Source organism: Oncorhynchus nerka, linkage group LG17 (genome assembly GCF_034236695.1).
Source record: "Oncorhynchus nerka isolate Pitt River linkage group LG17, Oner_Uvic_2.0, whole genome shotgun sequence".
Classification (NCBI taxonomy): Eukaryota; Metazoa; Chordata; class Actinopteri; order Salmoniformes; family Salmonidae; genus Oncorhynchus; species Oncorhynchus nerka.
Window position 1 is genome coordinate 23,856,129 of NC_088412.1, and position 12,387 is coordinate 23,868,515.

General features: G+C 42.3%; 1 protein-coding gene across 1 annotated transcript; it reads right to left on the minus strand.

Annotated features, from left to right (window-relative positions):
- Positions 1 to 1,024: 1,024 nt before the first annotated feature.
- Positions 1,025 to 10,664, minus strand: LOC115144922 (hepatoma-derived growth factor-related protein 2-like). The gene is made up of 16 exons (XM_029686069.2): positions 10,415 to 10,664; positions 9,655 to 9,731; positions 8,868 to 9,006; positions 4,880 to 5,080; positions 4,642 to 4,761; positions 4,490 to 4,564; positions 4,173 to 4,353; positions 4,002 to 4,086; positions 3,606 to 3,885; positions 3,375 to 3,511; positions 3,204 to 3,271; positions 2,968 to 3,038; positions 2,709 to 2,810; positions 2,425 to 2,581; positions 2,100 to 2,220; positions 1,025 to 1,937 (listed from the first exon to the last, which is right to left on the minus strand). Exons 1-16 carry the CDS (start codon positions 10,484 to 10,486, stop codon positions 1,838 to 1,840), a joined length of 1,986 nt encoding a protein of 661 aa, XP_029541929.2. The 5' UTR covers positions 10,487 to 10,664; the 3' UTR covers positions 1,025 to 1,837.
- Positions 10,665 to 12,387: the final 1,723 nt, after the last annotated feature.

A 12,387-nucleotide genomic window follows, 5' to 3' on the forward strand; every position in this document is an offset into this window, starting at 1 on the left:
GTTTCCTCCAGACATGACACTTTGTATTCAGGCCAAAGAGTTCAATCTTGGTTTCATCAGACCAGAGAATATTGTTTCTCATGGTCAGAGTCCTTTAGGTGCCTTTTGGAAAACTCCAAGTGGGCTGGCATGTGCCTTTTACTGCAGAGTGGCTTCCGTCTGCCCACTCCACCATAAAGGCTTGATTGGTGGAGTGCTGCAGAGATGGTTGTCCTTCTGGACGGTTCTCACATCTCCACAAAGGAACTCCGGCGCTCTGTCAGTGTGACCATCGGGATTTTGGTTTACTCCATGACCAATGCCCTTCTCCGATTGCTCAGTTTGGCTGGGCGGACAGCTCTAGGAAGTCTTGGTGGTTCCAAACTTGTTCCATTTAAGAATAATGTAAGCCACTGTGTTCTTGGGGACCTTCAATGCTGCAGACATTCTTTGGTACTCTTACCCAGGTCTGTTCCTCGAAACAATCCTGCCTCAACGCTCTATGGACAATTCCTTTGACCTTATGGTGTGGTTTTCGCTCTGACATGCACTGTCAACTGTGGGATCTTCTATAGACAGGTGTTTACCTTTCCAAATCATGTCCAATCAATTGAATTTACCAAAAGGTGGACTCCAATCAAGTAGTAGAAACATCAAGGATGATCAATCGAAACAGGATGCACCTGAGCTCAATTTGAATTTCATAGCTAGGGTCTGAATACCTAGGTAAATAAGGTTATTTTATTTCTAAAAATCAGTTTCCGCTTTGTTTTTATGGGGTATTGTGTGTAGATTGAATATATTTAATCAATTTTAGAATAAGGCTGTAATGTAACAAAATGTGAAAAAAAGAAGGGTCTGAATACTTTCCAAATGCACTCTTATTCACTGCAATTCCTCATCCCAAGCCTGGTTACAAGGGTTGTAATGTGTAGTTATTAGACCAGTCACACCCCAACCCAACTGGATTTTTATTATGGGAATATGGGACTTCCATGAAGTACCATGTGATGACATGCTGCCTTCGATAACAGAAGTGTTCAGATTTGGACCACCATGCTGAGATTTTTATTCAACGATACAAATGATTTTACCAATTTACATAGCACTAAAAACACTTCCAAAGTATGTATGACAAGCAAATGCCAAATGGGCTCCAGCTACATGGGATATGGACAACTTGTGATTAAGATCATATTGTTCACTCTGTACACAATGTAATATTATCCCATTCAATAGGCAAGTTATTGAAAGCAGATGGAGAAGACACGATGACAGGGCGAATATTTCCACAAGTCAAAAGTTGTTGCAATATCAGAAAACATACTTGTTATAAAAAAGTAGGTGGACCTTAGTTGGAAAACACGTAATGTGATTATGTTCAATGGCTTTAGATTTTCATGGTGAGACTGAATTAATAAGAAATGACCAGATAAAAAGAAAAATATTCATAACCAACGGTCAAGACACCCATACTTGTCCAACACACATTAGCATTTTCTATGTTCTCTATCAGCTCCAATATTTTTCTCAAAGCCAACAGATGCCTTGAATCACATGACATGCAATTACTGCAGAACTCTCATCACAAGGCTCCTCTTTTCCCCCAAAATGTCCTGTTAGAAGTGCTAAAAATGGAATCTCTCAATATACATACAATATGAAAGACCAAAGTTAGAGTTCACGTGGGAGAATAATAAAGCAAAGTAGCTTTGGGGGGGGGGGGGGGGGACAGGCCAAGGTGTCGTATAAAAGGAAAATTACAATTGTGAACAACAAAGGGGTCAGCACAGCGCCATGTATCCAGGACGAGATTAATGACCTGTTAGCTGTGTTAAACAATTGTGCTCCATTTTCTTCAGCTCTCTATTGCTGGCGGTTCAGTCTCTTCTGAGAGAGCGTGGTGCGTTTCATCATCAGTGTGCGTCTGCTGCTCAGCAGGACTATCAGGACTGGGCCTACCATGGAGGAGAGACAAGACTTCAGAACTAGAGCTACATATCTTTGTGATGGTGGCATGTTACCAATTAGAAGAGCAATATGACTATGGACACATTGAACAAATATTATCCGAAATAAAGGAAGTACACCAAGATGTGACATAGGAGAATATTATTTACCTGTTGGGGCTTGAAGCCATACGCTCATCATTCTCTTCCTGGACCGGTGACTTTGGGGTATCCTCTAATTCAGTACATTCCTTTTTCTGGACTTCTGATTCCCCATTCACAGGCATGACATCTGATAACAAGTCATGCAAAATCAATATACTGGCTACAAATGATGGACCTTTGATTTCATTGTTAGCTACACACGGCAAAATAAGTCTGAATTAATATTATTATTAAGAGGAGTAATATGCTGAGGAGGAAAATTAAGGAGAATGTGAGAACAGTAAAGAAGTCCATCAGTTGTGATCGTAAAAATATGGGTTGAGAAAATTACCAGAATTTTGTGTCTCCTTCCCATCCTCTTCCTGCTCTTTTCCCTCAGCTTTGTGTTTACTTGGCATTTCAGACTTGACCACAAACTGACCCTTTAACTTGTTGTAGACCTGGCTGGCCTTTTCCATAACGGCACTGCTTGCCTTGTATCGGCGGATCTACAGTAAGACAAACAATCAGAACAACAGCGTGGTTCACAAGGGCCAGAAAACAAGAGCGATAATGAAATGTACACAGCGGCTCTATAAAGTTCACTTTCATTAAGGGGTTCAGACGGAAAGGCACCTTTTTAAGTGTGGCGATAACATCAGAGTTCTTCTGCAGGATGTGGCTGGTGACCGGCACAGCCTCGAGCTCTGCCAGGGCCAGTAGACAGCGCTCTATGTCCTGCAGACATAACATGATAGAATACCACAATGTGCAAGTAACCCTTAATTGGTAAACAAAAAAATGATATACCTCATGCCACTTGTCATGCTGCTTGAAAAATCCCAAATATGTGATAACTTTTCTGTTGGCAATGAATGGAGCCCCGTTTACTTACTGGGTTGTCCACTTTCAGCGCAAACTTGATGTCCGTGTGCAGCTTCTGCAGCTTTTCGTCTGGGGTTGGCTCTGTGTGCAGACACAAAAAGACAAGGAGTGAGGACATGAAAAGTTGATATTATCTGGCTCTGGCACTATATTGGACCAACCGTTTGTCACAACATGCAAATGAGTTTCCCATATGCATGCAATCCAAATGCACACTGTAAATTGGGAGTAACATTGAGCTTTGACCTTTTTTCTTCTCTACTTTCCTCTCGGGAGGTCTCTCGGGTTTGCGTTTGGGCTTGTCAGGCTTGGACCTGAGGGAGAGAGCTCAGTGATCTGTGTGCATTTATATTTAATGACGATATCTAATGTGATCTGTACTCTAATCTTTTGGCTGGTTCAGCCATGTGCATTTACCTCCCTCTGGGCCTCTCTTCTGACCGCTGGGCTCGCTTTTCCTTCACTTCTTTCTCCTTTTTGCCTTTACCATGATCCCTCTCTTTCTTTGTTCTCCCTTTCTTCTGGTTGTCTGAACGCTTTGCAGATTTTTTCACCTGATTATGGTTAAAATACAATGTTCAACAAATCTATTCTAGATACAAAAACAAACCAATGTCCACTCTTTACACAGTCTTCCATGCTAGTTACCTCAGGTCCAGAGTCAGAGTCAGAGGGGGCAGGAATGGGTGGCGGTGGGGGTTTCTTGGACTTCTTCAGTGGGTGATCATCTACACCCTCATCTGAGCTGTTTTCACCACTGCTCTTTCCCTTCTCCTTGTCCTTCTTTCTCTGCTCATCTTCTTCCTTCTCCCTCTCCCGATACTTGAGGATCTCCTCTGCCTGCTCCTTCTTCCGGCGTTCCTCCAGCTCTTTCCGACGCTCCTCATCTCTCTTTTTCCAGTCACTGACGCGGTCAGGCTCACTGTCGCTATAGTACACAGTATAGGATATCGTTCATAATGTACAAATTTATTGATACAAATAATTTATAAATGTATTAACATAGCACACAACCAATGTGGAACAGACTAGAGCCACGCTGACCTGTCGCTGTCAGAGGAAGATGCCGGTGCTCTGGCCTGGGCAGCTTTGGGTTTCCGTCCACCCCGAGGCTTTGGCAGAGGCTTCTCTGATTGGGACAAATGGCAAAGAGGGTTATGCAGTGACAAATATAGTAATCATACACTGTGTAATACCAAACATTATAGCGCTCACCTTTCTTGCGCGCTTGAGGGGCCTTTCGTGGAGGTGGCTCTGAGTCAGAGTCGGATTTGGAGCCAGACTGAGATTCAGATCCAGACAGAGCAGGACGTGGCTTCTCATCTTCTGAGTCACTGCCCCCTTTCTTCTTGTCCGACTGAGACCCAGAGTCAGAGTCTGAGTCAGACACCGCCTTCTACACCAGCCCACAGAGAAACAGAGAGAGAAAAAACACAATGAGAGAGCCAGCAGTCACTGTCAAACCACAAACAGTGCTTTATCTACTCAACTCCCAGGACTGTTTGACACCTGAAGGGCATCCCTTTCCTCACCTTCTTCCCTTTGCCACCTCCAGCCTTCTTCCCACTTCCACGGCCTGCTGCCGCCTTCTTCTCTGGGGTGAAGTCCTACAGGGGCAAACAAACAAGACCCCATCAATTAATATTCTCATGACACATGCACACGTTGTACACTAGCAACTGACCTGGTCACTGTTCTTTCCAGAGTCTGAGTCAGAAGGGGAAGGTTCTGGCTCAGAGGGTGAGCCACTCTCCTCTCCATCCCGGTCACTGGACGAACCCCGGGCCTTCTTCACAGGGGGACGCTGAATGAGAGATAGAACAGAGATGTTATATTATAAACAGAGGCACATCTAAGCAACAACAGTTTTGTTCGGAGGCCATTAAAATCCCGAAACACTAAAAGTATAATTTCGCACTCACCTTGGCAGCAGGGGCCTTCCTCTTGACCCCTCCTCCACCACTGCCGCCACCACCACCTCCTCCTCCTCGATCCTCACTTCCTGAGTCAGAATCTACCTCACTTCCTGAATCTGCCTTACTGGGCACCACTGCTTCCTTGTCATCCTCTGCATCACTTCCTGCTGCATCATCATTAGCTTCACTGCCAGACGAGCTGGCAGGCTAGGGTGTGAATGGAGAGATGAATCAAATCAATGTTTATCACATGCATAGGATACAGCATGTGTAAACAGGACAGACAGTGAAAAGCTTAATTGCAAGCCCTCTTCAATGCAGAAATACTAAGACATATTTAAAAAATAAACCATTATGAATAAGCTTGAAACACACACACACGGTTGGTACCAGTACTGATATCAATGTCAGGAGTACTGGTGTCAGTTGAGGTAAAGCTATATAAAATGAGGTAAAGAATAAAACATTGTATATGTGTAAACAGGTTAAAGGGACTAAGCAGAAAATAATATAAAAAGAACAGTAGCAGTGAGTATGGTGACTGTATGTGTGGTTGTGTGTAGTTTGCAAGTGTCAGTCAGGGATGCAAACTGGTGAGGGCCCAAAAGGGTGACAAATAGTGTTTGCACGGAAACACGCAAGAACATCCATGTGAAGTGCAAGAACGTTTGCTTATTTTCAGAGAACAAGTACACGATACACATTTGAAAAGTGTCCTGGGGTAGAATTAGGCTCTTTGGTCTGGGTTTAAGGTTGTCATGACATGTAATGATAATCTTAGTCTCCCCAGACAGTCTTCAATGCACCTGACAAGTTGTTCTATAGAAAGAAAAGTTAAACATAAAGAAACATAAAACACAAATCCTGTCTCACATCTAATACATTGCAAGGTGCTTTCAGTGTTAAAATACAATAACTTATATACATAAAAACAATTACACTGGGCTCTAATCTGACATTGTTTACAAGGAGTACTTGAGCACAATGAAAGTATGAAGAGTATTTTAATGAGAAATTACTAAAAGTGACTAAATAAAAAGGTTTTTGGAATGTTCTAAGCTCAATTAGGCATACTGTACAGCGGCAAGAAAAAGTATGAACCCGTTGGAATTACCTGGATTTCTACATAAATTGGTCATAAAATGTTCTGATCATCTCAGTCACAACAAGACACAGTCTGTTTAACCTAATAACAAACCATTATAAATGTTCATGACTTTATTGAACAGTGTAAATATTCGCAGTGCAGGGTAGAAAAACTGAACCTTTGGATTTAATAAATGGTTGACCCTCAGTTGGCAGCAATAACCTCAACCAAACATTTTCTGTAGTTACGGATGAGACCTGCACAACCGTCAGGAGGAATTTTGGACCCTTCCTCATTACAAAACTCTTTCAGTTCAGCAATATTCTTGGGATGTCTGGTGTGAAATTGCTCGAGGTCAGGCCACAGCATCTCAATCGGGTTGCTGTCATGGCTCTGACTGGGCCACTCCAGAAGGTGTATTTTCTTCTGTTGAAGCCATTCTGTTGATTTACTTCTGTGTTTTGGGTCGTTGTCCTGTTGCATCACACAACTTCTGTTGAGCTTCATTTGGCAGACCGATAGCCTAACATTCTCCTGCAAAATGTCTTAATAAACATGGGAAATCATTTTTCCGTCGAAGACAGCAAGCTGTCCAGGCCCTGAGGCAGTAAAGCAGCCCAAACCATGATGCTCCCTCATACTTTACAGTTGGGATGAGGTTTTGATGTTGGTGTGCTGTGCCTTTTTTTCTCCACACATAGTGTTGTGTGTTCCCTCCAAACAACTCAACTGTAGTTTTAACTGTCCACAGAACATTTTGACAGTAGCACTGTGGAAAATCCAGGTGCACTTTTGCGAACTTCAGACATGCAGCAATGTTTTTTGGACTGCAGTGGCTTCTTCTGTGGTGTCCTCCCATGAACACCCTTCTTGTTTAGTGTTTTACGTATCATAGACTCGTCAACAGAGAGGTTAGCATGTTCCAGAGATTTAGTCTTTAGCTGACAATCTAGGATTCTTCATAACCTCATTGAACATTCTGTGCTGTGCTCTTGCAGTCATCTTTGCAGGACGGCCACTCCTAGGGAGAGTAGCAACAGTGCTGAACTTTCCATTTATAGACAATTTGTCTTACTGTGGACTGATGAACATCACAGCTTTTAGAGATACTTTTGTAACCCTTTCCAGCTTTGTGCAAGTCAACAATTCTTAAGTCTTCTAAGATCTCTTTTGTTCGAGGCATGGTTCACATCAGGAAATGCTTCTTGTGAATAGCAAACTCATATTTTGAAAGTGTTTTTTATATTGCAGGTCAGCTCTAACCAACGTCTCCAATCTCATCTCATTGATTGGACACCCAAGTTAGCAGACTCCTGACTCCAATTAGCTTTCACATACTTTTTCCAACCTACAATGAATGTTTAAATGACATTCAATATAGACAAGAAAAATACAATCATTTGTGTTATTAGTTTAAGCACACTGTTTGTCAATTTTTGTAGAAATCCAGTTAATTCCAAAGGGTTCACATACTTTTTCTTGCAACTGTACACTCAAATAGGAGTCACTTAGGTGAGACAAATGTTCAGCTGCCCCTTTAAGGGCTGGAGGTTCTCGTGGTAACAGTGGAGAATCTCAGACATCTCGCAGTTGCATCAAATGCAAACTGACATTGAAAAATAACCTAGCCTGTGAACGAAAGGATGTACATAAGCAAGAAAACCTCCAGTATTTATGCTGCAATAGTTCGTGTCGGGGGGCTAGGGTCAGTCTGTTATATCTGGAGAATTTCTCCTGTCATATCTGGTGTCCTCTGTGAATTTAAGTATGCTCTCTCTAATTCTTTCTTTCTTTCTCTCTCGGAGGACCTGAGCCCTAGGACCATGCCTCAGGACTACATGGCCAGATGACTCCTTGCTGTCCCCAGTCCACCTGGCCGTGCTGCTGCTCCAGTTTCAACTGTTTTGCCTGCGGCTATGGAACCCTGACCTGTTCACCAGACCTGCTGTTTTCAACTCTCTAGAGACAGCAGGAGCGTTAGAGATACTTTGAATGATCGGGCTATGAAAAGCCAACTGACATTTACTCCTGAGGTGCTGACCTGTTGCACCCTCGACTACAACTATTATTATTCGACCCTGCTGGTCATCTATGAACATGTGAACATCTTGACCATGTTCTGTTATAATCTCCACCTGGCACAGCCAGAAGAGGACCGGTCACCCCTCACAGCCTGGTTCCTCTAGGTTTCTTCCTAGGTTCTGGCCTTTCTAGGGAGTTTTTTCCAGCCACCGTGCTTCTACACCTGTATTGCTTGCTGTTTGGGGTTTTAGGCTGGGTTTCTGTTCAGCACTTTGTGACATCAGCTGATGTAAGAAGGGCTTTATAAATACATTTGATACGAAACAAGGTCAAAGTCACACTTTAGTAGACTTTCTGGTAAATCCGGTCAACTTCTATGCCTGTATTCTTCTAAAAACTTTATCTATGAGAAACAACCTTTAGATCCACACAGATGGCCTATTTTGAGAACAAAATGGCGAATATCGCCGAAAAGCGACGAGTCTGCTACCCTGGTCAGTGTGTGTGTATATAGAGTCAGTTCAGATAGTCTATGGGTGATTAATTGTTCATCAGTCGTATTGCTTGGAGGAAGAAGCTGCCTCGGACCCTGTTGGTCTGAGACCTAATGCTCCGTTACCGCTTATAAGTGATTGTTGAAGAACATGTGATACAGAGTGCTGACCGAGCAGATAATACCACCAACAGGGAGCTGCATAGTACTTTAACTTGGCCAATCCATCACATCCTAAACTGAGGCCTAAGGCACTTTTTAGGGGAATGAGTGTGATCTAAATGGATCCAAAGTGCACAGCAAAAGAGAAACCAGGGGTAACAGCACTCAGTTGTAACTGGTCAGTATTAGAGAAACGGTATTGAGTTGGACTTCTGATAAGATGTACTTACTGCAGGTGCACTGTAGGAGGCATGAGGGTTGTTCTGGATTTCCCACAAGCCCTCGTTGAAGCCCTTTCTTTTGTTAGGTTTCCCAAAGCGCTCACTGTGCTTCTCATAGGCAAAAAGGTCCTTTGGCGCAAGGAATGCTCTGAGGAAGAGAGAGCATGATTTGATAACACATTACTTTATATTGCGACAGTATTTACAAGACTTTAATTCTGAGTCACTAAATTAAAAAGCCAATACCTGGCACAGACAAACTCCATGCTTACCGGGTAGATGACAGAGTTTCTGCATGATGTTAAAGCCATGAACTGGCAAAAAACTACAGTACTGATAGTTATTTTGCCACCTAGTGGTCGTTTAAGAATAGTCCATCTGCCATCTTGCAAAACTACTGTTGTACGACCAAAACACTAAACTTTTCACACACACACACAAATGGCACCTCCCTTACGACATAAACCAGTAATGAAAAACTCATGAATGGGTTTCAAAAGTTTAAAATAAGTTAAAGAAAATATAGTGCATCAACAAACATGGAGGAGACATCTCCACAGAAATATGAGTGGCGATACTTCAAGTAAACATACAACACATTAGGTAGCTGGGGACAACAAGATAAACAGGAACCAGCTGGAAAATTAATACAAATCAAAATGTATTTTTGCATCAATCTCTATATATAAATTAAAAAACATATCAAATAAAGGTGGTGAATGTAGTATACCACAGTTTCACGTCCATCCAGAGATTCCCATCCTGCTATTCTAAATCAAACAGACACAGCACTTACGTTTCATGGGTCCCAAAGAAGAAGATAGGGATTTTATTAGGAGGGGGTTTCACTGCCCCATCTGCGACATCCTCAATCTAGAAGAAGGAGAACCACAAAACAAAAACAAGTGTGAGAGACATCCAAACTAGGTACAGGAGAGAATATATATTCACTGCTCTTTGTAGTCTGATCCTCAAGTCAAGTTGTGAAAATGAGGAAAGGTAGGTTGGAAATAAGTAGACAATATCGTGGCCTTGTCTGAACCCTTCACTCCAGACAGACACCTTGATTGGTACAATCTGTAACATTTTCAAATCACAGTCAAAAATCCTGGGAAGAGGGGAACACATCAAAGTAATTTCCAGAAAACTAAATATTTGTGTTTACTGTTCCAAACATCACCAGATTAGTTAACTATAGCTAGGATTTTATTTTACAGGCCAGCGAGTCTGCAAATCAAACATTTCATCTTCAATCAACGCACACCAAAAAGCACAGTACAGCTAGCTACTTAGCACTGCCTGGTTGGACAAAATACATGTACACAACACAAACGCTATTCCACAAGTTGCCTGGTTATACTTTGCATAAAAAAAGACCCAGCAACAAACATTTTGCAAACAGATTGGTAGGACAACAAAGCAGTTATATATTTCCAAGCACGAGGCAAGGCTAGCTGGCTATAATATTAGCTATGTCAGTCATTGCCAAGGATGCACAGGGAAAACTCCAGCGTCCCCTCCGCCCACCCGCTTCTCTCTGGTTGCTGCTAGTTTACCCTGGCTGGCCAGTGGGGGTACCCCTTCATTTTGGCGAAGACCAGGTCTCCGGGTTGAAAATTGTGCGGCATTGTACTGCCCTCTGTGCAGCCTTTTCTTTCTTCTTTAGCTAACACTGGAGGTCTTTGTGCGTCGCTTCTTTGCCGTTTTCAGGCCGACACAAAACCTGCAAAACGATAAAGTTAGCTAGATAGCAAGCTAGCTTCTCAATAGCGCGAGATGAGGCGGTTAGCTTCACAAGAATAGCTTCCGCTAACCGTGATCTTCAGAGCGGAAATCCCTCCTACTAGCAACTGTAATTGGTTTAATTTCTTGTCAATCCATTCTTCAAATTCGATATCGTTTTCCTAAATTGACTGGCTACTAATTAGGAAATTCGTACTAACATCAATACAAAAGTTTAGAACAGAAACCAAACCTTTCTTTAGCGTGTCTTTACCAACAGATCGTCCGCAGTCATTCAGCGAATACATGCCACCCCAAAGCGCACAGAGCTGGATGATATTTTGTATTTATTTTTATGTATTTGTTTCATGGGTCCCAAAGAAGAAGATAGGGATTTATTAGGAGGGGGTTTCACTGCCCCATCTGCGACATCCTCAGTGCTAGAGGTGTCACTACAGACCCTGGTCCAATCCCGGACTGTATCACAAGCGGCATGATCGGGAGTCCCATAGGGTGGCACACATTTGTCCCATTGTCGTCCGGGTTAGGGTAGGTCGTCATTGTAAATTAAGAATTTGTTCTTAACTTAATTTTTTTTATTTAACCTTTATTTAACCAGGTAGGCTAGTTGAGAACAAGTTCTCGTTTACAACTGCGACCTGGCCAAGATAAAGCAAAGCAGTGCGACACAAACAACAACACAGAGTTACACATGGAATAAACAAACATAAAGTCAATAATACAATAGAAAAAGTCTATAAACAGTGTGTGCAAATAAGGGAGGGAAGGCAAAAAAATAGGCCATAGTGGCGACATAATTACAATATAGCAATTAAACACTGGAGTGACAGATGTGCAGGAGATGAATGTGCAAGTAGAGATACTGGGGTGCAAAGGAGCAAAATAAATAACAGTATGGGGATGAGGTAGTTGGATTGGCTATTTACAGATGGGCTATGTACAGGTGCAGTGATCTGTGAGCTGGTGCTTAAAGCTAATGAGGGAGATATGAGTCTCCAGCTTCAGTGATTTTTGCAGTTTGTTCCAGTCATTGGCAGCAGAGAACTGGAAGGAAAGGTGTGAAATATACCTGCTGGAGCACCTGCTACAGGTCGGTGCTGCTATGTTGACCAGTTAACTGATTAGCCTAGTCAAATAAAGGTTACAAAAATGTACTTAAATTTCTCTAGTATAGGCTAGTTATTTTTTATTTATTTAACAAAGCAAATCAATTGAGAACAAATTCTTATTTACAATGACGGCCTACCCCGGTCAAACCTGGACGACGCTGGGACAATTGTGTGCCGCCCTATGGGACTCCCGATCACGCCGGTTGTGATACAGCTCGGGGTCGAACCAGAGATGCAGTGTGTTAGACCACGTCGCCACTTGGGATATCGTAATGAACGATATCAGAAATGCTCACGATAAGTGTTCGGCCTCCATGTTTATTTGTCCAGTTCTAACACGCGTTTATTTGAATGTTACACTGGTATTGGAGACATTTACATTTACATTTAAGTCATTTAGCAGACGCTCTTATCCAGAGCGACTTACAAATTGGACCATTTAAAAATGTCTACCTCCAGTTCATGTAGGTTTAAAATAAGCATCTAAAACGTTTACAAAATACGTTTTACTTTGCTAAGCTAACTCTTAACACTAGTTAATTTATTTTATGATACTTATTTTGGTCAATTATTAATTTCAGGATTAATGTATTTCGTTGGGACACAGCATCATGATTGTACATCCTCCAGACCACCAGAGGCTGATGTACACAATTGACCACTAATAAATGACACAC

Coding starts and splice junctions, on each gene's coding strand:
- LOC115144922 (XM_029686069.2), bottom strand. CDS start 10,486: ATGCCGCACAATTTTCAACCCGGAGACCTGGTCTTCGCCAAAATGAAG. Junction 3,272..3,374: donor GAAGAGAGGCCCAGAGGGAG/GTAAATGCACAT, acceptor TCTCTCCCTCAG/GTCCAAGCCTGACAAGCCCA. Junction 2,811..2,967: donor CGCTGAAAGTGGACAACCCA/GTAAGTAAACGG, acceptor TTATGTCTGCAG/GACATAGAGCGCTGTCTACT.